We start from the raw sequence: 25,148 nt of genomic DNA on the forward strand, positions 1-25,148 counted from the left end.
CTTTACCTTTTTAAGGAGTATCTATGGGAGTATATTGTATTTAAAAATAGGGTATCAGAGTTTTTAGAGGGCTAACCAGGTTGGGATGGCTGGGATAGCAGGCTTGTTGGTTTTTGAATGTCTTATGTAGATTTTTCAATTTTGTTGTTCTGTATGGGACAATGACAATAAAGATTATCGTATCGTAACAACTCACAATGCAACTAGAAAAAGTGCCACAGCAGTCATTGTACCCAGTTGTTTCTGGATGGAGGACTGCAGACAAGTACTCAAACTTGAGGTTTTCTTTTTTTAGTGTTCAAAGGACTTCCTATACAGTATCTCAGTAATCCTTCCAGCAGTTTGATGAGGTAGGCCAGTATTATCATCCCCATATTGGACACAGAGGCAGAGACTGAGAATGCCTGTGGTGGGATTGAGTAACTTTAGCTCTCCAGATGTTGGATTCTAACTTTCATCTGCTCCAGCCAGCATGGCAAACCACCAGTGAGTATGGGATTTGTAGTCCAGCAACGCCTGGAAGATCACAGTTTAGTCCTTGTCCCCACGAGTTCAGGGTTTTTATAAAGTAGATTTTCCTACTGTATGGAAACCGAATGCATTCTACCTTTATATATTGTTGCACACCACCCTAATCTCCAAGCAGTGTGACATTCCAGGGGTTTCAGGAGCTTAACCAGGGCTTAACCAGGAGCTTAACACCCTAGAAGGTCTTGCTTCTCCCATAGTCACAGCCTTGGGATTCCAGCAGAAATCAGGCATGGTTCTCACTCACTGGCTTCTGCCTGCTCCTTGCTCTTAGCTCTCTCACACACCATTGTCCTCACTATAAGCCAGGTGAGGAAGCAGGACCCACCAATTTGCCCTCTGTCTGTTAATGGGCCTAAGCGTGCTTATTAGTATAACAGAAGTGGTTTTGTGCCAAAGAAGGTAGCCTGGCTGCTTCAACTATGGAATCCTACACAGTTTTAACCCTCGTTGGATCCAGAACCCCAGAATTTAGAAGGGACTTGGGCACTGTGCTGGGACGCGGGTGGCGCTGTGGGTTTAAAGCCTCAGCGCCTAGGACTTGCTGACCAAAAGGTCAGCGGTTCAAATCCCCGCAGCAGGGTGCGCTCCCGCTGCTCAGTCCCAGCGCCTGCCAACCTAGCAGTTCGAAAGCACCCTCGGGTGCAAGTAGATAAATAGGGACTGCTTACTAGTGGGAAGGTAAACGGCGTTTCTGTGTGCTGCACTGGCTCGCCAGATGCAGCTTGTCACGCTGGCCACGTGACCCGGAAGTGTCTCCGGACAGCGCTGGCCCCCGGCCTATAGAGTGAGATGAGCGCACAACCCTAGAGTCTGTCAAGACTGGCCCGTACGGGCAGGGGTACCTTTACCTTTGGGCACTGTGCACACTAACCCCCCACAACTCTCAAGGTGTGCTTAATTAATAAACACATATGCCTACCATTATATTTATTCACAAGTCGTACGAAGTTCAATGGGCAATACCTTCCAGGTAATCCCGTTAAGAGTCTTAGGCTAGGACGCAATCCGATGCCCAGGCGAGGCTCACATGAAAAGGGCAAGTTACCGGGACATAAGCCCCCACTGCACGCCTATGCTCGCGCGCTGTTAATCTTTGCACCCCTGGCCTGACCTCTAGTTAGGGGCGGGAGGAGAGGGGAGTAACAACTCACTTTCTCCCCACCGCTGCTAACTTGATTCCTTGGGTTTACTTCTGAGAAGAGAGGCATGACTCCCTCCTTATCCTCCTCCTCCTCTCTCCGGCGTCTCGCATCAACTCTCCCAAGCTCCTCCTAATAACCAGCAGCCAGCTCAGCTGAACGGGCCGGAGCGAACTTGGGAGAGAAGGCGGGGACCGAGAGGCGCCTCGTCGCTCCCGCCAACTGCACAACGCTCGTCCCACCCACCGCAGCTACTACCGCCGGCGGCAGCGAAGACTGCGAGGAGTGGCCGGCCGACCCGCCTGCGTAAGTCCTGACGGAGCCCCCGGAGGAAAGGCGGGGGAGCTCTTTCTTTCTCTTTCCCCCCAATAACGCGGTCCTTCGGGGCTACTTTCTCCTTCACACGCTTCCTGGCGAAGACGCCGCTCCGCCTGAAGAGGTGCGTCTCCCACAGCGGCGGAATTGGTTTGCACACAGGCGGCTCTTCCATTTCAGCCTCGCTTTACTTTGCAGCCGGCTTCTCCCGCCGCCCCTTTACGGCTTCTGCTCTTTGCAACAAGTCACAAAACCATCAACCCCCGGGGGCTCCCGGCGCCCTGAGCGCGGCGGCGGGGCGGGGCTTTGCTTCCCACGAGCGCTGCGCTCCGGAGGCGGGAAATGCCGCTTCCTTCTGGGGCGGCAGCCGGCTCGGTGCCCCCCTCCCTCCCCCGTCCGCACACAGCGCTTGCCTGAGAAGGTTTAGCCTGAGGCGCGCGATGTTTTCAAGCAGAGCTCAGTGGAGAAGAGAACATGCGCAAAGTGCCTCTCCCTCCGCTCTGGGGACATAGTCAGCAGCGTGTTAGGTTTTTGTGGGGACCGCTTTGCCGGGTGAGCTGCAAGAACACCTGTGATAAAAAATGAATAAGGAGGCCGGAAGTCAAGGGCGACATGGCGGTGGAGGAGAAGGGATTTGGCCTCCACTCTACCACTCAAAATCTTGCAGCTGCCCAGCTTATCTCTTCTCCACAGTGATTTCTGGTGCAGGAGTCCTGGTGTCTTCCTTCCTGTTCAGTCCTGAAGCACCAAAAAGAGAGTTTTCAAGGCTTCCTGGTCAGAAGGCAAAAGTTCTTCTGTGAGCTCCTGCACCCGTCTTCAGAACAGGAGTAGGCAAGGTGCCACCCTCCTGTAAATGTAGGACTACATCATACCTGACCCTTGCAAGCTGGGGCTGAGTGGAGCTGGATCCTAACATCTGGAGGGAGCCACCTTGGCTGCCCCAGTGTCTTAGATACATGGAAGTTAACCAGTGAGCATTGCTCAGGTTGATAACTGAACCAAACTACAGCTGATACATGCCCAGAGTATTAGGAGGTATTAAAAATATTAATTTTTAATTAATTCAATTTAAAATCAAACATTTATTTATTTACTTATTTGCTCAGCCAATTTGCAGTATAACACCACCCTTTAATTTTCAGGGCAGCTCACATGTTGCAATAAAAGAACAGAGCTTCCGAAATTCTTGCCTGCCTGCTAAAACTTAAATCCTGCCTTTTCAGAGCTCTGTGCGTGAAAGAGCAGTTTTAAATTTCTCGGTTTAAATAAATAGGTATGGTGGGATAAGAACTGATTTGCTATATCAGTAATAATGTTTATCATTTGTTAAACACCAGATAGGTATAATGGGTACATTATTGTCCCCCATGCAGTCTTTTTGGAGTTTGGTCCCAAAGTGTCATTAGTACACAGATGACACACAGCTCTACTGCTCCATAATATCTGAATCAGGAGAGGCTGTGTGTGATGTCAAGCGTTATCTGGGCACAGTGAACTAGATGAGGGCCAATAAAGTGAACCTGAACCCTGGGAAGACAGAGGCTCTGTGGGTTCGTGGTTCCTGTGTCCGAGAGACTAGAAAATTTCCAGTTCTGGTTGGGGTTGCAGTTCCTCTGAAAGAACAAGTTTGGGGGTGCAGCTTAGTACCTGCACATTTCGCCCCATAATTTTCTTTCTAGGAGGGCCTGAGACTTACATTTTAAAAAATGGAAGCTCAGCTTCTGGGACATTTTCATGGACACCATGGTTCGCACAGGCATCCAGTTGGTGATCTCTGGCCTATACCTGCCCAATCACTGAGGTATTAGAGGAAACACTGTTGGTGGTCCCCCATGGTTCAGAGGCATGGCTCGTATCCACCCATAATCATGCATTTTGTATTGTTGGCCCAGTTTTATGGAACTCCCAGTTGAGGTCATTCAACCCTGTTGAACCTCTGGCGCCTATGGAACACTTATTTATTCCAGCAGGCATTTTAACTAATCTCTGATTTTATAGTTTTAACTGATGTTTATCTTTATTGTATTTTCTGTGCATCATTTAGAGACTACTGTAGTTAAGCAGTATGTAAATTGTTTAAATAAGAATATGAATAAATAAAAGTTGGTGGGGAACACACCATGTAAAAATAAACATTGTTACTGAAATTTGTAGAAGTACAGGAGATGTGGGAGAGAATTTCCACTAGAAACTACGGTAGGCAGAAAACATGATGAAAGTCCAAAGTCAATTGTAGAAACAAGTCCAGAATGTGTTTTAAAAATTATTTTATTCATTTATTCAATTTATAGCCATCCCTCACAATGGAACCCAAAATAAAAAGAAAGGTTGTCCGCAAATAATTTAAAGATGTGCATTTTTACTGGCTTAATGTATTTTTTTTCATCTTCTAATTATAGGTTCACTATGCTTCTAAGTACTGAACAGATAAACCTAATTGGACAAGTGTTTGAGTCATATGTTCTGGAACACCACAAAAACGACCTCTTGCTGATTTTAAGAGAAAAAGATGATGATACACATTACCCAGTTATTGTTGATGCTATGACGCTATTTGAGACCAACATGGAAGTTGGTGAATATTTCAATGCTTTTCCCAATGAAGTGCTCCCCATTTTTGACAATGCGTTGCGCAGGGCAGCCATGACCCTTTCTCAGTCCGTTCCTCAAATGGATGACTTTGTTGTTAAACAGAACCTTCATGCCAGGATATCAGGTAAGACACATGAATTTCATCAGATTGCAAACATGTATTGAATTTGCTAATCTCCAGACATTAGTGTAATTTATTTATTTATTCATTTATTACAAAGAATCTTAATGATTATAGAATGTAAAAAGGGGAGGTTGGAGTCTGCTGTTTTGTTCACAGTTTTCTTTTCTCCCTGCCTGTCTCCAGACAGTTCAAAGTGGCATGCAAGATTGCCACACACTTTGGGCAGGTCTCCACCTTTCCCTCCCTCTGAAATGGTTCTTAGTCCCACCAGCTCCTAGATTTTACTGCTGTTATTAATTATGGTTTCTTTTTTCCATTATAATATTTATTCTCTCACCAATGATCTCAGTCCCTCCTTGATGAGTGCATCCCTTTGCTTGCTGGCCTCCCTATCTCTTATCTTATAAAGGGCAAAACAAGGTGGCTCCTATTATTCTTCAAATGCTTTACTTTTGGATCTCAGTTGTCTGCTTGTCTGATGTTTTGCCTGAGAACCATGCCAAAAAGATGTGCAGTAGCTTACTGAAGTGCTGTAGCTCTCTCTGGCTTGAGGTGCATAAGCTGTGCTTTAAGAAGGTCGTCGAGTTTAGGCCTATTAATAGAAAAAAGGATGCTGCAGGCAAAATGGTGGGAAAACATGAAGCTCTTCTTAATTTATGTAGAGAGTATAATATCTCCAAGGTTACAATAACACACACACACTCCAGGACTTATTTTGTGTTCTGACTGAACGATGGGGTGTTTTTGTTTTTAAAAGTACAGTGTGTTTCGTGATCTATTTTTATGTTAATCACGCCCCTCAAAGGCTTCCTCCCTGTATGCACCTGTAGTGTCACACTGAGAAAGAGTATTGTTATCAGGAGGAGATAGTGTGATGCCATCAATTTTCCCTCCATAAGGCCTTGCATATCTTTATAACTATAACCTATGGATGTATCAGTTAATATGAATCTGTGTAGTCGGCAATTCTATAAACCTGCAGATTTAGCATTTATTGCAAAGGACTTAGTGAAATGCGTACAAATGGGGGGGGCGGGGATGCAGTTGGGGCAGGGGTGATCTGTCTTATAGAGATAAAGCAGAATATGGTCTCACAGTGATCACAGAATGCTTGCTAAGTCTTTGAGAACATTATAGGTTGACATGGGAGTTTCCTGCTAGCTATCTCCCTATGTAGAATTCCGGTAAAACATAAATAGTTTCCAAGGCCACAAGAACATGGAGAAATAAAACAATTATTTTATTATTTATTAAATTTGTCTACCTGCTTCATCAGAGGCTCACAGGGTGGTTTATAACATAAAAATACACAGTGAGAATCAATATTGACAAGCTGGAATGTGTGCATAGGAGGGCGACAAAGTTGATACAGGGAACTGACCACTAACAGTGTGTCTGTCTTATCTGGAGTGAATTTCAGTCTATTGGCTCTCATCCAGTCCACTAGCAAGGCAAGACAATGGTCTGGCACATCCACTGCTCCACCTGCAGATCTAAAGGAGAAGTAAGGCTGTGTGTCATCTGCATATTGCTGAAAACTTACTCCACAATTTTGGATGACCTCACTCAGTGGTTTCATGTAGATACTAAAATGTGAAAAGGCTGTGTCAACAAAACAGGGTGGCATTGAAGAGCCTAGGGTTCTCATCCAGTAAGAATCCCACCATAGATCTTGTCAGCCCAGGGCCTGCACCACTTGCCTGTAAGGAGCTTGAAACCACTGCTGCATGGAAAGGAGGGTATTCTTGGCAGTCTGCAAAGGGTAATCTCATCCCATGAATAAAAGCTGTAAAAAAGCAACCTGAATATTTTTTATTGCCTATATGAATCCAAAATAACTATTTGGGCTTTGGTGAAACATCACCCAAGAATTCTGGGGGTTGTGGGTGTTAGTTTCTGTTTCCCTCACTGAGCAGCAGCTGGTAGTCACAAGACTATGTTTTCATTTCACAGTGCAGATACTGTTGGATTCCCTCAGGAAAGGGAGACGGGATGTGACGTTTACTGGTTTCCTGTTTCCTTTGTTCTGCTTCTCACAGAGACAAGATGTATATTTGTATGCTCTCTGCATAGCTTAGAAATAAAGCTTGGCAATGTAGCACCATACCTGCTTCATCCTTTCGTTGCGGACTCTGGGTATACTCTGCTGGGCTCAAGCCAAGATGAGCTCAGAGCAACGGAGCTGAATTTAACTGACAGTGGGTGGCCAGCATATCATAAGCTTGACATTCACATATGCTTTAAAACCTCTGAGTATTAGTTATGTGTTTTAAGCATATTACCTATATGTACTTATGTTTTATCTGCTCTAGCCAGTTGTATCTGCATTTGCTTTAGAAGTTTTGTTCAAAGTCATTCAAGTGGAAAACACTCCACAATGTAATTACCGTATTTTTTGCTCTATAAGACGCACCAGACCACAATACGCACCTAGTTTTTGGAGGAGGAAAACAAGAAAAAAAATATTCTGCATCTCAGAAGCCAGAACAGCAAGAGGGATCGCTGCGCAGTGGAAGCAGCAATCCCTCTTGCTGTTCTGACTTCTGTTATAGCTGCGCAGCCTGCATTCGCTCCATAAGACGCACACACATTTCCCCTTACTTTTTAGGAGGGAAAAAGTGAGTCTTATAGAGCAAAAAATATGGTAATTGAGAATTGCACATGGTAGATTAATGATAGATAAGTTCGAAAGCATGTCAAAGTGCAAGTAGATAAATAGGTACCGCTCTGGCGGGAAGGTAAAAGACGTTTCCATGCACTGCTCTGGTTTCTCCAGAAGCGGCTTAGTCATGCTAGCCACATGACGTGGAAAAACTGTCTGCAGACAAACGTCGGCTCCCTCAGCCAAGTAAACGAGATGAGCGCTGCAACCCCAGTGTCATTTGCGACTGGACTTAACTGTCAGGGGTCCTTTACCTTTACCTTTCTGCTAGGGGCCAAGGGTAGCCAACATAGTATGCCCTAAAAATTGCTGAACTACAGCTCCCATAATCCCTGACCATTGGCCACGTTCCCTGGGACTGTTGAGAGTTGGTGTGCCACCAGTTCCCCATCCAAGCTGTTGGTAGTAGATCAAGTTAATGAAATACTTTGATGGCAGCTCTACATCAAGATGTATCTGAGAATGCCTTGCAAACTTGTGCTGCTGGGGAATTAAAAATGCAGCTTTGATGGGATTTATCAGTGACATAAGAAAACATAGCTTTAATTTACATTTGTGGGGTAATATTTTCTATGTGCTGATTTACCAGGTTTGCCGGTTTGCCCTGAGCTAACCAGAGAACACATCCCAAAGACCAGAGATGTGGGACACTTCCTCTCAGTCACTGGCACTGTTATTCGTACCAGCCTTGTGAAAGTCCTGGAGTTTGAACGGGATTACATGTGCAACAAGTGCAAGCATGTGTTTGTGGTCAAGGCTGACTTTGAACAATACTATGCTTTCTGCCGTCCTCCAGCCTGTCCTAATGAAGAAGGCTGCAACTCATCTAAGTTTACTTGCCTCTCTGGAACATCCTGTGCTCCCAACAGCTGCAGAGACTACCAAGAAATCAAGATTCAGGAGCAGGTATCAAATATATTTAAACTAATACTATGAATTTTCTGGGGTCCTAATTTTGCTATGGAAATCAGTGGATAGATGTTAGCTTCAGTGATATGTCTCCTCCATCCCTTTTAATATTGGCTGTACCTTCTGCCGTGATTCTGTGTCCCAGCCATGGCACATTAGTTCCCACCATTCATCTCTGCAGAATTAGGATCTCACAATAGGGTTAACACAAATTGGCAAAATGCTTAAACAGATGATATTCCCTGATGACTGCCGTAGCCATTATAGTAACATGGATGGAAGCATAGAAATTATTATGCATTGTTTTACCATTCTGCCTGCATTCTACCTGTATCTTATTAATAATTATGGCAAACTTCAAATATACTGTGTTGAGATTGTACTGAATTTTCCCTGGAGGACAAAAACAATACAATTACCGGCATACATATAGATTAAATCCCTGTGTTGCAGCAAAATCACATTTTTGCATCTTCTTCTAAGGAACATCTTAATCTTTCAGCAGACAACAGTCCTGGAAAATCACATTAGGTGTGCTTAAATAAACCATCAGGTAACAGTACCGTTCCACATTGCTGTTTAGTTATTTTTTTCTCTTGATATTTTTCCAGCAGACATTGAGAGATGTGAATTAAAATGATCAGCACCTAAAATGTTTTAAGACCGAAGGCTAGTTTCATTGTCACTGATGGCTAACTTCCCACTCAATTTCATCCGAGCAGCATGCCCATTCAAATGCACTCTGTAAGAGAAAGTGCTTTTGTTTTAATTCAGGAAAAGTTTGGTGTTTTGGAAACTTTGTATGCAGCATATGGAAATCCCAAGAAATGCATGAAATTGATGTACAAGAGCAAGGTGGCAATTGAGCTCCTTCCTAATTCCCTCCCCACCCCCAAATAATTGTAACAACCCAGCTGGTACCTCATCACCACATTGCCTTGTATTTATTGGTTTGACATGTCAAGTGTCCCCATGCTGTAAAAGTATTTCAAGGCCACAATCCTATGCAGATTGATTTGGGAATAAGCCCCACTGAACATCACGGATTAAATTATGACTCAACTTGCATAGGGTCAGGCTGCAAATTATTTGGAAAGGGGTCACCATTGTATTCATAACCTGATTGAAATATAGACCAAATAAAAGCAGATTGCCTGGACTTCTCTGGGTAGCTAAATGATTATTTCCCAGGGATGAAGCCACAAATGATTGACATAGGTATGCAAGTGTAATTTCTGTTGAGGTATTTGTAGGATTCTCGATCAGGATTATTTTGAACATTGTTTATCTTGAAATAAAATACATACACTTCTTGCAATCTAGGTTCAAAGGCTCTCTGTTGGAAGTATTCCTCGTTCTATGATAGTTGTCCTTGAAGATGACTTAGTTGACAGCTGCAAATCTGGTGAGTTCTGTGTCGCTGCCTTTTGAAAACATCTTCTTTAGGACTGTCCATGTTTGAAAAGGTGAAAGCAGAGTTGTTACTGTCTAATAGGAAAATGTTATGTGCCATGTTGTTTTGCTGGCATTGTGGTCATACAATATGAAATCTTGATACTTTAGGGCAATTGTGGCTTGTCAGAGGAAACTTCCATTTCAAGGGGTACCTTATTTTCTTTTTAGCCCACTGATCTTTTTAATGGTTTTTTAAAAGGCATTTTTCATTAGAAATTTATTCCATACCTTAATTACATTACCATTAGATGAAATAAACATTTCTTTTACCATGTTGCAGTACTAATTGCTAGATGAAGGGTGAGGTCAAAGTTTTTTAAACCCTAAACGTAACTTTGATCTGTTTCCAAATAGATTATTCTTTATATACACAATTTAAAAATCATAATGTTTACCACTCGGTTGTTCCTTGCTTATAATTTGGTTGATTAGTGGTTGTTAGCATTAAACTTTGTTTTTAGCAGGTATTGTCTTGTTTGTTTATTTTTATTTGAGCTGCATTGCCTCTAAAACTTTACAAATAAAGGTTTTTAAAAGTTGCTACGTAGAAGATAATGTCATTGACATTAGGTGAAAACTCAGTCAGTAGAGCATGAGACTCTTAATCCCAGAGTTGTGGGGTTTGAGCCCCATGTTGGGCAACAGATTCCTGCACTGCAGGGGGTTGGAATACATTATCCTTGTGGTCCCTTCCAGCTCTATGATTCTATGATTCCAATCCATCAGAGTGCTAGCATCTAAAGTATTTAGCTGTTAAACAGATGTCTGCTGGTATTAACCAAAGTTAACTGGGAGAGAGGCAAAGGATGTGCTCTGTATGCAAATGCTAAGTTTTATTCCTGACTTTCCCATTTTAAGGGTTGGGAAAGGCTCCTGCACAAATTCTTAGAAAGCCATTTCCAGTCAGAGTAGATGAGCTAGATGGACCAATAGTCTGAGTCAACCAAAGGAAGCTTTGTGTGTTCAGAATGCGATATGCGCAATATTGTTTTGACCATTCTTGTTTCTGTCCTCAGGTGATGACGTAACAGTTTATGGAGTAGTAATGCAGAGGTGGAAACCTTTTCACCAGGATGCACGCTGTGATGTAGAGATTGTCTTAAAGGCCAATTACATTCAAGTAAACAACGAGCAGATGTTAGGTGTTATAATTGATGAGGAGGTCCGCAAGGAATTTGAAGATTTTTGGGAAAAACATAGGGGTGATCCCTTAGCAGGTTTGTAAAAGAGAATATAATAGATTAGTGGAATGAATAAATGCTAACACACCTTTTTTTTTTAGCGGGGGTGGGGTGGGGACATATTCACAATTAGGCCTGTTTTGTTAGGTGTGATTTCTAAGCTGCCTGCTTTTATGGAGGGCAGTTGGACTTTTCTATCAGTTGGGCCATACCTAAATATGCAAAGCCCACCTGCACTGTCAGTTGTTTACTCAATAAATGCACATTTGATTCCTGTTTGTTTCATTCTGACAGCATTTTTCCTCATCAAGATACTTTGGCATCAGGAATTTTATTGTTTCTGAGCATTAAAAGCACTAAAACACATAGTTCAAAGCTTTCTCCCAGATAATAAATTTATAGAAAATTTATTGCAGGTTCTATTATAAATTTAGTTGTACAATGGTATCTCGGTTTACAAACTTAATCCATTCCTGAAGTCCGTTCTTAAACCAAATCTGTTCTTAAACTGAGGTGCACTTTCCCTAATGAGGCCTCCCGCTGCCAATGCCCTTCCACCATTCAGCTTCCGTTTGCAGACCAAGGTAAAGTTCGCAAAACGGAACACTACTTCTGGTTTTGTGGAGTTCGTAAACCGAATAGTTCGTTAACAGGGCTGTTCATAAACCGAGGTACCACTGTATGCACTTTTTATATAAATAGCTTAAAATGATATCAGAACGTAATGGTCTGTTGTCTTGTTAGATGATGTGTTGAGCAGCATTGTACAATGTACTGTCAAAAAAGTTATACAGTTTTCTGCTTAGTGTGCAATAAATGGTGCCTAACTGAATTTCCTAGTAACTTTCATTTTAAATGATGGAGCAGTGCTGTGACGATTCAGGTTGATGGATGGGGGAGAGACATCCTAGAGCAGGCACCCCCAAACTCGGCCCTCCAGATGTTTTGGGACTACAATTCACATCATCCCTGACCACTGGTCCTGTTAGCTAGGATGATGGGAGTTGTAGTCCCAAAACATCTGGAGGGCCGAGTTTGGGGGTGCCTGTCCTAGAGTCTGTGCAAGGGAGAAGTGGCCTTGGGGACAGACAGCCACACTATATTTATTGGTTCTGTTTGTGTGACCAAGAGGCAGAAGCCAGGAGCTGGCTTTTATGTGGGTAATAAATGTTTACTCGAAACTAAGAGTTCTGTGTGCTCTCAAATATGCACATTGTACTACTGCCTGTGCAAAGGTCCCCATTCATTTAAGTGGAGAGACCTGATCTACTCAAATCTTCCTTTGCTTGAAATTAAGTATTTAATGCATGAAGGATGTTCTTGCTGATGGGAGACTTCTGTACATCTGTCAGAGCTCTCACAGCCAGAACCAGTCTGTGTTATTTCTATGACCCCTTGAGTATGCCTGTAAAGGTCTTTCAGTAAAGCTATACATCTCATTTATTCCAGTAGCACAAGGCATGGTGGAGCACTGCCACCCACCTGACCTCTGGTCGGTTGTATCACTGCTGCTTATGGGAAGTTAGAAGAGGAGGGGCGAGGCAGTGTGGAGGTTGGCATGGTGCAAATGCACTGGCAGGAGCACTGAATTAGCTCCATACCATGCCAACCTTGCTGCCACCTTTCCCTTCCACCTCCCAGTAAGCAGCAGCAACATGATTGAGCAGCACTTCTCCACTACACCATCTTCTACTGATCCAATTTCTACGTGTTCTCTAAGTATCTCTGCCCACTGGAAAACACTGAATCTGGGCTTTTTTTCTGTTCAGCGTCATGTGAGACCATTCCCACAACAAACCAATATTTACAAAAGTGCCATCTGATCATTATTTTTTTTAATTTCACCTGTCATAGTCTGTTACTTTAAATCAAGGAGTTCAAATGAGTAGTATCTTAGACATCAGCTGAACTAATTATTTTCCTTCCCCTCTTTTCAGGGAGAAACGACATTTTAGCAAGCTTGTGCCCTCAGATTTTTGGGTTGTATCTTGTGAAGTTGGCTGTAGCCATGGTGCTTGCAGGGGGTGTGCAGAGAACAGATGCTGCAGGGACTCGGGTTAGAGGTGAGTATATATAAAACCTATCCCCTCTTTTAAATACACGCAGCCCCCTATAGACCTGTCTCCTTTATCACTACACAGGCCTGATTTACTGTACCACTTGTAGTGTAAAAGAGCTGCCATCGTATGATTTTTTAATCCCTTAGTGCTTTCTTGATAAAGTAGTCCTATGAAAGATACTCACATAAGTTATCATGTCCCTAAAAACTCTAGAAAGCAACTGTATGTTGTACATTTTGAGGAACAATACCAACAGTCACAAAGACAGCTTTAAATTCGCTGTACTACTTCATAGGACTGTGTCACTTTGTCACAACATTGTTGTGATGCTTTTCGTGGTAGTTTAAAAATATTTTTTAATGACTTCTTTAAATTCAACTAATCCAACAGCAAGTTAATAACATTAAAATAAATATTCAACCAGATTTTGGAGGGGAAAGAGCAAAATCTCACAAAAGCCTTATTCACACATCATGCTGAACCAGGGGTCGGCAACATTTTTTGAGGCTGGACCGGTCCACTGCCCAGCAGACCTCTCTGTGAGCCAGAGTGTGCATGCCCGTGTGTGCGTACACACTATTTCCAGCACACTTCTGGGATGGAGGAGTGCCCGCGCACATGCGCACACACCATTTCTGGCACTCTTCCGACCCAGAAGTTGGTCCCCACGGTGAGGGGAAAAATGGCGCCGCGGGGGGGAAAGCACGGAATCCCCAGGCCGATCCACAGAACGGCTATGGACCGGTTCCAGGAAGCTCATGGGCCGGAAGCAGCCCATGGACCTTAGGTTGCCAACCTCTATGCTAAACCATAGTTAACTATGATTAAAGGTGAATGGGTGCATTAAGCTAAAATTGCGGGTACAGTGGTGCCTCGCAAGACGAAAATAATCCGTTCCGCGAGTCTCTTCGTCTAGCGGTTTTTTCGTCTTGCGAAGCAACCCTATTAGCGGATTAGCGCTATTAGCGGCTTAGCGGCTATTAGCGGCTTAGCGGCTATTAAAGGCTTAGCGGCTAAAAGGCTATTAGCAGCTTTGCGGCTATTAAAGGCTTAGCGGCTTAGCGGCTAAAAGGCTATTAGCGGCTTAGAAAAGGGGGGGGGAGCGAAAAAAATCGCAAGACGTTTCCGTCTTGCGAAGCAAGCCCATAGGGAAAATCATCTTGCGAAGCGCATCGAAAAACGTAAAACCCTTTCGTCTAGCGGGTTTTTCGTCTTGCGAGGCATTCGTCTTGCGGGGCACCACTGTACCTTGCTCTTCCACCCCTTCTGTTGTTGCGTGTTGCATCTAAACTCAGACTTATTTTGTTGCTCTCAAAATAAACCATGAGCTACAACCAAGGTTTGTTTGTGGCTTACCATTCATGGTGGTTTGGGGAGAAACAAACCATGAGTCTGAGTTTGGACATGATGCTTAGTGAAACCATGGCTTTGCTGCCGACAACACAGAAGTAGCAGCAAAGCAGCTGTAATTTTAGCCCTATGCACCAGCATGCTTTGTGTTCATCTTTAAACAATAGTTAACCGTGGTTTGAAGTGACATGGGAGCAAGGCCAGTATGTTTTTGTTAAGTTGTGGGCGAACATAGCAGACGACACAGCGATTCTTCCAAAGCAGCTCTTTATTTGTAAGCTGGAACAGAACTAACTGAGGAGCTCAGCCAGCCTGCTTATATAGAGCTCCAGAACAATGTAACTGTTGCCATTTTCTAAAACTATCCAATCACTGAACGTCACTTTCGATCCTTCATTTGCATACAAACTATCCAATCACTAAATGTCACTTTCGATCCTTCATTTGCATACAAACTATCCAATCACTAAATGTCACTTTCGATCCTTCATTTGCATAACTATCTACAGTATCCCCCTGCTGGCCCAGGGTGAGAACTTCAGTACATAACAGTTTTGACAGCCTGTAACTTCAAATAATTTGATTCCAGTCTTTTCTTTCCATACTTGCCTGTTATTTTTTCTTAGATCTGTTACAGTAGAATTTTCAGCAAACTGCTTTTCCTTGTGTGGAGGGGCAGAAGTGCTGTGTGCTGGGCATTAAATGTCACCACTTGCGTAGGTGGATATAATCCTAAGAGGTTTTTTAATGTGTGCATATATGCCATAGATCACAAGAGCAAAATTTAAATGCCACCTTCAAAGCATTAATGTCATTTCTGTAGAGGGCTATTAAGTACAATTTTCCTGCAATAAACATTATCTAAACTATAGTGGAATATTCCTGAGCAATGGCCATTTTTGTCAGATCATTCCCTCCCCATTTAGAAATGCAAGTTACCACATGATGAGCTTGCATACTATCATAAGGATGGGAAAACCCCACTAATGCTTAATCATAATCCTACTACTAATGTTTGTTAAGACATTAAATATTTTACATTTTCCTCCTGAGATCATATGAGATGAATTGAGGCAAATGATCATTTTTGTAGCTAAGCAAAAATAAAATAAAAGCATAATTGTAATTAGGACAAAAAATATGGAAATTAGTGTCTAGGACGTTTCCATAAAACTTTCAGCACATGATCCTTTCTTAGCAAAGTTGGGGGCTACATCTTAAAAATATATATATTATTATAGTTATATCCCACTCTTTCCTACAAGAAGCTCAGGGTGGTGCACTTTCATTTTATTTTGCCAATACCTGTGAGGTTGGTTAGGCTGAGATCCTGCAACTGGCCCAAGGTAACCCAGTGATCTTCATGGCTGAGTGGTAATCTGAATCCTGGTATCCAGGGTTCAGTTTCAGGGTTGGACTGTGCAGGTAGTATTCAATACACGTGGGCATGTCTGGTTCAGGGGTCAGAGCAGATGGAGCACACAGGGCAGCTGGGTGAGATCCTTCTGTTTTTTGAGTGGGTTAAACCACAGAGCCTAGGACTTGCCGATCAGAAGGTTGGCGGTTCGAATCCCCACGATGGGGTGAGCTCCCGTTGCTTGGTCCCTGCTCCTGCCAACCTAGCAGTTCGAAAGCACATCAAAGTGCAAGTAGATAAATAGGTACCGCTCTGGCGGGAAGGTAAATGGTGTTTCCGTGCACTGCTCTGGTTCGCCAGAAGCGGCTTAGTCATGCTGGCCACAGAAGCTGTACGCCGGCTCCCTCAGCCAATAAAGCGAGATGAGCGTCGCAACCCCAGAGTCGGTCACGACTGGACCTAATGGTCAGGGGTCCCTTTACCTTCCTTTACATTCAAGCACATATGATAAAACTGCCACTTTGTGGCCATCTTTTCATGGAAAGCAGGATAAACGTAAGGCTTTTTATTTTAAAGATTGGGAATTGGCAGGCATATTGGCATCATATTTCTGCTGTTTCATTATTTCTCTGGCCTTGCACTGAATACTTACTTTAATCTAAAATGCTGCTTTAGCAAACACTTGTGCATTTGTTTCCCTGCAAGGTGAATCACATCTTTTATTGGTTGGAGACCCTGGAACAGGGAAGTCTCAGTTTCTGAAATACGCAGTAAAGATTACTCCGCGTTCTGTACTTACAGCAGGAATTGGATCCACAAGCGCAGGTAAAATGAGGCATCCAAATGCACGTTCAACTGCGGTTGGAATTTTCGTTTATATTGGGGGAGGATGCAGTTGACAATTACCTTCTGAAAATATCTACATCTTTAGGTTGTAATGAAGGAGTGGATTTTTTTTTTTATTCACATGCAATATAACTCTTGGTAATAGTGCATTGAGGAAAAAGCACTCTGTAGGAAACAGGGCTTGTGTTTTGAGTCCTACCTCAAGATGTTGGTGTATCTATACATGACAAAACATAATCTTTTTATTCCCAGAAGGCTCGATAGAACATGTGCTCTGCACACAGAATGCCCTAACTTTAATTTGCAAGCTCTTAATTTTAAAGAACTCTTCAGAACGTAAGAGTAGTGCTGCTAGATCAGACTGAGGGTCCATTTAGTCCAGCATTCTGTTCCCTTTTAAGCCATTGAGCTTGGGGACCATATTTTCACACCCTGTTGTAGCAAAACCCAGTTTATATTTTACAATGCTTCCTTTTGTCTGTCCCATACCTCCTGAAGTTCAACTGCATTGGATGAACCCGGGGTGTCTATCTAGTATTACGTCATGGAGCACGGCTGTGTAAGGACCCCAGGAGGCCACTGCCAGTTGGGCATAACTGGAATAAATGTCATCTGTCACAGTGAACCTTTTCCAATATTTTGGCCCAGTTGTGTTTTCTCTTTGGGAAGACCTAAGAAGAATATGGGACACGGGTGGCGCTGTGGGTTAAACCACAGAGCCTAGGGCTTGCCGATCAGAAGGTTGGCAGACGGGGTGAGCTCCCATTGCTTGGTCTCTGCTCCTGCCAATCTAGCAGTTCGAAAGCACGAAGTGCAAGTAGATAAATAGGTACCGCTCTGGCGGGAAGGTAAACGGCATTTCCGTGCACTGCTCTGGTTCGCCAGAAGCAGCTTAGTCATGCTGGCCACATGACCCGGAAGCTGTATGCCGGCTCCCTCGGCCAGTAAAGCGAGATGAGCACCGCAACCCCAGTGTCGTCTGCAACTGGACCTAATGGTCAGGGGTCCCTTTACCTTTTTAAGAAGAATGCACTTTTATCTCCCAATGAGACATTTAAGATCTTGTTTGGCCCAGGAACTCAGATCCCCTTCCTTCCCACGATATATAGCATCAAAGATAAAATAATCACACTGTGTGCATATAGAGGTTTCCTGATGCTGTCCCAGGCACCTTCAGTTTCTTTTGCTTTAGATTCTATTTATCATCTTTCATGCAATGGGCCAGTGTGTGGGAGGTCTACAAAGCGTAAGACCCTGTCTCAGACCAAGTAAGTATGTGGCTGGCAGGCTGATAAATCTTTTAAACCACAACTTACACTTAAGCACTTACAAGCCTGATTGCTTGATGAGGACTACTGTAATGCACGTGACTATTATTTTGGTGTGGTGGAGGATTTGAGTTTAGTGTCCATGACCCAAGAGGACATGCATCTAGGCTAGCACAAACATTTTAGTCCTGTATTTCTTTCTGTGGTAACACTGCATGGCATGCCACAAACAGCGTATTTGGGGGGGGGGGGACCCTCACAGTACACGCACAATAGTATTCCACACAAACGTTTTGATGCTGGACTAAATCGTGTTGTTAAGTCATATGTGCCTTGAAAAGGCAGCTGTGGCTTATGCTATGCTTCCTGCTTTCCAAACAGAGGCTGTTTAGAATAGTCTTCCATGTGTACTGAACAAGTAGTAGATTTAACTTCTTCAGCTCAGTTGGTTAGAGTGTGGTGCTGACAGCGGCAAGTTTGCAGGTTCAATCCCCGTAAGGGACAGTTGTGTATTCCTGCATTTCGGGACTAGATGATCCTCAGGGTACTTTCCAACTATTCTATGAGATATCTAACTTCCTGTATTTCCCTCAACCCCCACCCAGTCTGCAGGGGAGAAAAAATAAATAAATGTTTTAATAACATACTTAGTGTGGACTAAGCAAACCCTCAGAATTACTTAAAAATAATTTTTATTTATACATCCACTCAAATACTTTTTCCTTATAAACTTTCTACAGAATGTGGGGATTTTAAAACAAATTATTCACATGTTGAATATGCAATTCCCGGGAAATCGTTTCTGGTGATGGTGTCTGTGTGTCTGTGTGTGTCTGTGCTGTCTGTCTACATCCTAACACATACATAGTGCTGAAAGGTAAGTTGGGTCACATGCAGTCCATATGAGATTCTAACATAACATTTAGTGAATTTTCTGATGTTGACCATCCTTTTGAAGCAGAAGGCAGTGCATCTGTAGAAAGGAGTGACTGAAGGTTTGGGTTGCTGCTCTCTGCATCTGTCAGTTTTTCAGTGTTGTCCTCCCAATTAATGTGGAATCTTGTGACCCTGGGGTTAGATGCCAAAATATTCCTCTGGAGCTGCAAGACAAGGACATTCACATCAACATTTTGGAGTTGCATCAGATACTCTTGACTTCTGAAGCAGTCTTAGAACAAATTCAGAACAACCTCTTTTTAAAATTTGACTTGCTGATTTATTTCTTAGCATTTTAATTCTATGTAACAAGAGTATTTTAATAGATAAGCAAAGCATAATAACTCCTACCTTAGAAAAATCTGGCTTTACCGGAGGATTTTCTCTCAATTCTGTTTCAGTATATTCATTGTTCACATAATAGCCAACTCTAATAAATTCTTGACCTCTATAGGTGCAGGTGATTAACACAACTGTGACTCCTACAGCATCTGCATCAGGAATTAGTCCTGGATTAGGAGCATCTGCCTGCAGCAAAAAACAAAACAAAACACAAGATTGACCAAAACTCTCCCACTTTTTTTGTTTGTTAAGAAAACCACTATGCTCACAAGATAAAGAGATTTGGCACAGTACTTACTGATGCCGATTGAACTAAGAAGCACAAAAGTTCTAATCTTCAAAGACATATACTTCAGGTTTTCAGTCAAAGACCATCCTGTAATTGTTTCAGCTCCTTGATATAGATTAGTTATATTCCAAGCTCATTTTATTTTTGTGAGGTCTTTTAACTTGTTACTAGATTTTTGTTTGTTTGTGGACTTCCTTTAGTAAAACAAACCAGGTTGTACCCAATCTGCCTTACTTTTTTTACCCAAAAGAGCAAACATCACAGCTTTTAGCTGTGTGGATTCACCCAGCTATTTACAGTGGTGCCCTGCAAGACGAATGCCTCGCAAGACGAAAAACTCACTAGACGAAAGGGTTTTCCGTTTTTTGAGTCGTTCCGCAAGACGAATTTCCCTATGGGCTTGCTTCACAAGACGAAACGTCTTGCGAGTTCTTGCGAGTTTGTTTCCTTTTTCTTAAAGCCGTTAAGCCGTTAATAGCCGCTAACAGCCGTGCTTCACAAGACGAAAAAACCGCAAGACGAAGAGACTCGCGGAACGGATTAATTTCGTCTTGCGAGGCACCACTGTACATAAACATACACACACCCCATCTGCACATAATGTTCAGCCATGGTTCATTTGGATATCTGAACCCTGCCCAGCAGACTAATCATTTTTTTCCTGGCAACAAACCATTATGGGAAGCCAGTTTGTTGTCGGCATACAAACCACAGTTTGTTTTAACTACTGTTTGTCATGTCTGAACCTAGCAGCCTTACCTAACCATGGTCTGCTTAGTAGCTCCAGACTAAACACACACCAAGCTACAGAGGCACAAGGCAAGAGCCACTGGGTAACAAACCAAACTTTGGAGAAACAAAACATTGGCTTGTTGAACACATCATGGTTAAAACCAGCTACATACAAATGCAACTACGTGACTGTGTAATAATCCCCTTGCAGAGAGACGCACAGAACTAGAGTGTACAGTGGTGCCTTGCAAGACGAAATTAATCCGTTCCGCGAGTCTCTTCGTCTTGCGGTTTTTTCGTCTTGCGAAGCACGGCTATTAGCGGCTTAGCAGCTATTAACGGCTTTGCGGCTTTAAGAAAAAGGAAACAAACTCGCAAGACGTTTCGTCTTGCGAAGCAAGCCCATAGGGAAATTCGTCTTGCAGAACGGCTCAAAAAACGGAAAACCCTTTCGTCTAGCGAGTTTTTCGTCTTGCGAGGCATTTGTCTTGCGGGGCACCACTGTATTAGCTTAGCAAGTGCAATCTGTGCTGCAGTTGCAAGTCACACAGTGTTCAGTGGCCTCTAAATGCACTTGTTTCCCCCTTTCCTGAAGAACACTCTGCCCAAAAAGCATTGTGTGCTCTTAATATTTCTGTGCAGATTTTTGGCCCCCCAGAAGTCCCAATGAGGCCTACAAATTTTATGTATGCATCCATATTGCCACCAGTTAAGGAGGTGACCAGAAGCAACGTATAACAATTAACTCATGGGTTCAGATAATGTTAAAAGCAGTCTACAAAAATGGCATTCCTTTACAGCCCTCTTGATGATTTGGAGACTGGGCTAGATGGGCCCCCTAGGGTTGTAAATTCCAGAGCCCAGGCACATTTACAAAGAAGTCAGTATCTTGCACACCCACCACTTGCATGTCAGAAAGCAGGAGGACACACAGCCTCTCCTGAAAAGTTTGGTGATATCTAACTCATACTCAGTGTGAGCAGTTACAAGTCTGATGGCCAAAATATTACCTACGATTGCATGTACATAGCTTATGTTACTGTATTCATGAAAAATGCATGAAAAATCTTTCCTCTAAAACACTAAAAAAAAAAAAAGAAAAAGAAAAACTACTGAAATTAAATTTATTACCCTATATACAGTATTTCCCTCCCTTCTATTCCCAGAACAATTTTTCTGTAGCAACTCTCTCTCTTCTAGAGCAGAGCCAACTTACTGTTTATGATGAATAGCTCACACGCTTGGATATGTATGTCCCCATGTTCTTGGTTAAAAATCAGTACCCAAAGAAAGAGCTGTCCAGCCTTGGGTTAAACATTAGATTTGCTACCCTTTTAAAGCAAAGGGCAGTGCTGAACTTCAGTCATATGTAATTTGTGACTGCTTGTTGCAAAAGTAGCCATCTGAACATAAACACACACAATGCTTTAGAATTTCCTAAATGTTTAAAAGCAGACTTGCCTGAAATACAAACATGTGTCTTCCTGCAGGAACAGGGCCCACCAAAACTGAATCTAGAACTTGATCGTATTCCTCGCTTTCTGCGGAGCCCACGTAGATAATTTTCCATTCCAAATCTACATTAGAAGAAGAAAAACCTTTTAGTACTTTTGCTTTACCTAAAATAAAACACACAAAAATCATTGTAGCCTTTTAACATTAGTAAAGCCAGTTGACATTAACTTGATGATGTTTAAATTTATTTGAAAGCAAATACTGAAAACCAGCAGGGGTGGCTGAAAATAATTAGTATTTACATCCAAGGAAATGTTTTACAATACTGAAAAATTGTTTTGAAGAGGTTTGTTGATACTAGCACTTTTAAGTGTTGTTCTAGACAACTGTAGCATTCTGCTCAATTACTGCATGACTTCGTAATATTCAGTAGTTGAGGCTGTAGTCCTAACCTGTTACTTGGGAGTAAACCCTGCTGAATTCAACAGGACTTCACTAGACAGTAGGTTAGGATAGCAAGTTCTGGAGGAGTCTAAGTATTCTTCCTGCCCGCCTAGGGCAAAGACGTTTCTGAAGGGTGGCGGCAGAAGTTGCTAGCTACCTCTAGTAGGGAAAGTGTTGCTGACCTCACTACCCCGGGAGGGGGCAAGGGTGGAGGTCCGAAGAGAGGCTTTTTAGGCTATCCAGACGAAAAACAAAACACCCACTACAAACCTCCAGGGCGTTCTCCAAAGCGAACTTCCGTCTGAAAGGGGTGTCACAATTAAAAAGTTATGCAAACGTAAAGTAGTACCAGAAGTGCTTTTAAGGCCATTTAACGTTTTTTTAAAAAAGGCATCATTAAAATTCTGTTGCTTTTTTCCCCTAAAGGGTTTTAAACATGTCACACACACACCCCTTCGTGCGAGCACTAAAAGCGGGTGAGTGGAAACCACTTAACTTGCAGGTGTTCTCAGCGCCCCCCCCCCGCCCATCTGTAGCACCCCTTTGGTTCCTTTGCACTGGGTAGTTGAGCTTCTCCCGGCTCGCCTCCCGCCACCAAAACCCGAAGCGTGCGAGGTGTTTCCGTTGAGCCCTCCTTCTCTCGCGTACGCGCCCCGCCGCCCCCTCCAACACCCAGCAGCAGCAGCACAATGCTGGCAACATGGCTGCTCCCAGCGCTCAAACAAGTTCCTTGCAACTTAAAGGCTTCCCTTCCTCGCGAGCGGAAGACCGGAGAAGCTGGGCTGGGTGCGGGCGCTGCCGGGTTGGGTGGGAGAGAAGGAGGCAGCGGCTGCAAAGCCCACCGTCCTTCCGTCATGCCAGATGCAGAGGAGGTGGAGGAGGAGAGGGAGCAGCAGCAGCGAGGCCTTTGCAAACTTTAAGCCTGGGAAGGGAAATAGCCCGAAAGGGCTTGGCCAGCGCCGAGGGGGCGAAAAATCCACCCCGGGCAAACTCACCTTCGGATAAGTCCTCGATGCACTCGAAGGTGATCTCGAACTGGAAAGGGTTGTAGAAAGGAGAAGGGTTGTCCAGCACCACGACGTTGTTCACCTGAACCTTTGCCATATTTCGGGGAGGGGGGGAGGGGAGACCCGCAAACAATAGTCGCGGCGTGTTACCGCAGCCCGGGAAAAGTCCAGGGGGCTCCCCTTTTGCAGGGCGCGAACCCCAGCGCCGGCAAGCGAGCACGTTGAGAGTTAGGAAACTTTGAGGTTTGGGTTGCTTTAAAAAAAAAAAAAAGCACCACCCAAAAACTCGCCCTTCTCCGTCTTCCCCTTTCTTGTTTTCCTCTCTCTTTTTTAATGTTGCACCGAGAGCACTCCACACTGTTTTGCAGCTTTCCTGTTACACTAAACTACAGCCCATTCTGCTCTGTTAACTGGCAGGGCTGGCGCGGATTGGCTGCACGCTGAGCTATGGCCCTCCTCCTGCAGCCGAGGCTTCCCCGAAAGAGCAAGATGGGCTCCCGTAGCCCGAGTGGAGTGGGAAGCTTTAGCTGGCGCTCCACCTGCTGGACCAGAGGAGGGTGAAAGGGCTGGAGAGCGAAGCTCTTGAGAGAAGTGAACTAGCAAGAAGGGGTCTTGGCGTAATTGAAGCGAAGTGGAAAGAAAAAACAAAAAAAACCACTGCTTATAAGTGGTGCTTCCCATGTTGATTTCTCCCCCCCCCCCCGCGCCAAAAAAGGAATAAATGGTGGGCTTTATTTTAAACTAATGATTGCATGTATGTGCTTTTAGGATGCCTCCATACCTCTCAGTATTCTGTGGGATGGATTTGTGCAGTTAAAGTGGATTAAAGCACACACTCGGCCTAGTGCAACAAATCCTCTTTTAAAAAGAAACAGACCTTTTTTTTTTTTTTGCGAATTTGAAAGTGAGGAGTGCATTGAAAAGTGTGGAATAAAAGAGTGGTGATCTGCAAAGTGCATAAACACACCACAAGCCCCCCTCCCCCCATGGAGGGGCTGAGCCAGCTCAAGATCTGCTGGACTACTACCCCAGCTAACGTGTGGAACAAGACCGTGAATGTAGGGACTACGCCACTCCATCGGTCCATCACTGCCTGGCCAGGGTTCAGATTGTTCTACAAAATAGCTCCCACTTGGTTTCTGGATTCAATTTAAAGTCTTTGTTTTTGACTTTTAAAACCCTAGGCAAATAGTCTGGGCCCAGGTTAGCTTAAGGATTGACTGGTCCCACATAAACCTACCAAAGTGCAGGCTCCTCCTCAGAGGGCTTGTCCACACTGAATTTTAAAGTGCACTTGAAGCTGTTTGTGTCTTTTTTGTGTGTGGTGTCTATATGATGTCTTCATCCAAGTGGCAGCAATTCCCTCCCCTCCCCACTCTGTCCAAAACACACAGACTGAATTCGGATTTTGGATGGGAAACATCAGGATAGATTTGGGAGGCATAAAATTGTACTTATGTACACACACAGCAGTCCACATATGCATTAATGCCGTATTGTGGACACCTCCAGAGGCCCTGCTTTTGTGTGTTCTCCCCTTCCGAAACACGGTAGGTGGCAACATGAGCCAGGGCCTTCTCTGCAAGGGCATCAAAACTGTGGGACTTCATAGTTTGCCTTTGTTTTCTTGCTAACTTTCAGATGCCAGACCTGGAGGTCTTTCAGATTGCCTTGATTATCCCTTTGTCTTTTTTCTGCTGCTCAGGTTATTGTTACTGCTAATTACCTTTTCACTGGGTGTTTTAAACATATGCTATGTTTTTGTAGCGTTGTGGAAAGATAGGATTCAGGCAGTTGGTAACAGGAGCATTTTTTTATTTTCTAGTGATAGGTGGCGTTTTCTTGTGGTTGCTTGTTGGCTCGCACAGGAAGCCTCTATGGAACCGCCAGAGGGGCAAACTAGGGATGGCAATTACAGGAACCACCTAGTGGTTGTTCTCTTGCACTACAACATTTAAATCATGCCATTGTGTGGCTTATGGACATGTGACTTATAAGGCATTGTCACTCACATGCCAGCTCTTTTTTAAATTGCAGTGTGAGGAGGAAGTCCCAGGTTGGATTTCTTGCTGCACACATGTGAGTCATAAAAAGCTTTAATGGTGCAATTGCACCTCTTTAACTTACTACCCTGGTTCAGCGTCCCAGGTGTTT

The 25,148-nt window shown here is 43.6% G+C and overlaps 2 protein-coding genes across 8 annotated transcripts in view; one reads left to right on the forward strand and one right to left on the reverse strand.

The window, feature by feature from the left end:
• Window positions 1-1,732: 1,732 nt before the first annotated feature.
• The window catches only part of MCM9 (minichromosome maintenance 9 homologous recombination repair factor), a 32,310-nt gene continuing 8,894 nt past the window's right edge, over window positions 1,733-25,148 (forward strand). Inside the window, exons 1-7 of one of the 7 annotated variants that reach the window (XR_003705875.2) lie at window positions 1,733-1,976; window positions 4,385-4,701; window positions 7,953-8,269; window positions 9,596-9,677; window positions 10,744-10,944; window positions 12,846-12,971; window positions 16,381-16,500. Coding sequence is in view for 6 of the 7 variants with exons in the window: in XM_028723266.2 (XP_028579099.2) it covers window positions 4,392-4,701; window positions 7,953-8,269; window positions 9,596-9,677; window positions 10,744-10,944; window positions 12,846-12,971; window positions 16,381-16,500 (1,156 nt within the window). In the remaining variant the exon portion in view is untranslated. Of the gene's footprint in view, window positions 1,977-2,035; window positions 2,136-2,204; window positions 2,538-2,565; window positions 3,021-4,384; window positions 4,702-7,952; window positions 8,270-9,595; window positions 9,678-10,743; window positions 10,945-12,845; window positions 12,972-16,380; window positions 16,501-25,148 lie in introns of those variants that run through there. The other 6 variants (XM_028723266.2, XM_028723271.2, XM_028723269.2 and 3 more) reach the window with 6 other exon arrangements.
• Window positions 18,465-23,426, reverse strand: ASF1A (anti-silencing function 1A histone chaperone). The gene is made up of 4 exons (XM_077926055.1): window positions 22,983-23,426; window positions 21,546-21,665; window positions 19,077-19,249; window positions 18,465-18,889 (listed from the first exon to the last, which is right to left on the reverse strand). Exons 1-4 carry the CDS (start codon window positions 23,089-23,091, stop codon window positions 18,677-18,679), a joined length of 615 nt encoding a protein of 204 aa, XP_077782181.1. The 5' UTR covers window positions 23,092-23,426; the 3' UTR covers window positions 18,465-18,676.

Source organism: Podarcis muralis, chromosome 3, assembly GCF_964188315.1.
Source record: "Podarcis muralis chromosome 3, rPodMur119.hap1.1, whole genome shotgun sequence".
NCBI lineage: Eukaryota > Metazoa > Chordata > Lepidosauria > Squamata > Lacertidae > Podarcis > Podarcis muralis.

Bases quoted from the DNA above. Each gene is read 5' to 3' on its own strand.
- ASF1A (XM_077926055.1), bottom strand. From the start codon at position 23,091: ATGGCAAAGGTTCAGGTGAACAACGTCGTGGTGCTGGACAACCCTTCT. The intron at 19,250-21,545 runs GTCTGCTTTTAA...TGCTGCAGGCAG, and splicing joins CATGTTTGTATTTCAGGCAA to ATGCTCCTAATCCAGGACTA. The intron at 18,890-19,076 runs GTAGGAGTTATT...CTTGTCTTGCAG, and splicing joins TAAAGCCAGATTTTTCTAAG to CTCCAGAGGAATATTTTGGC.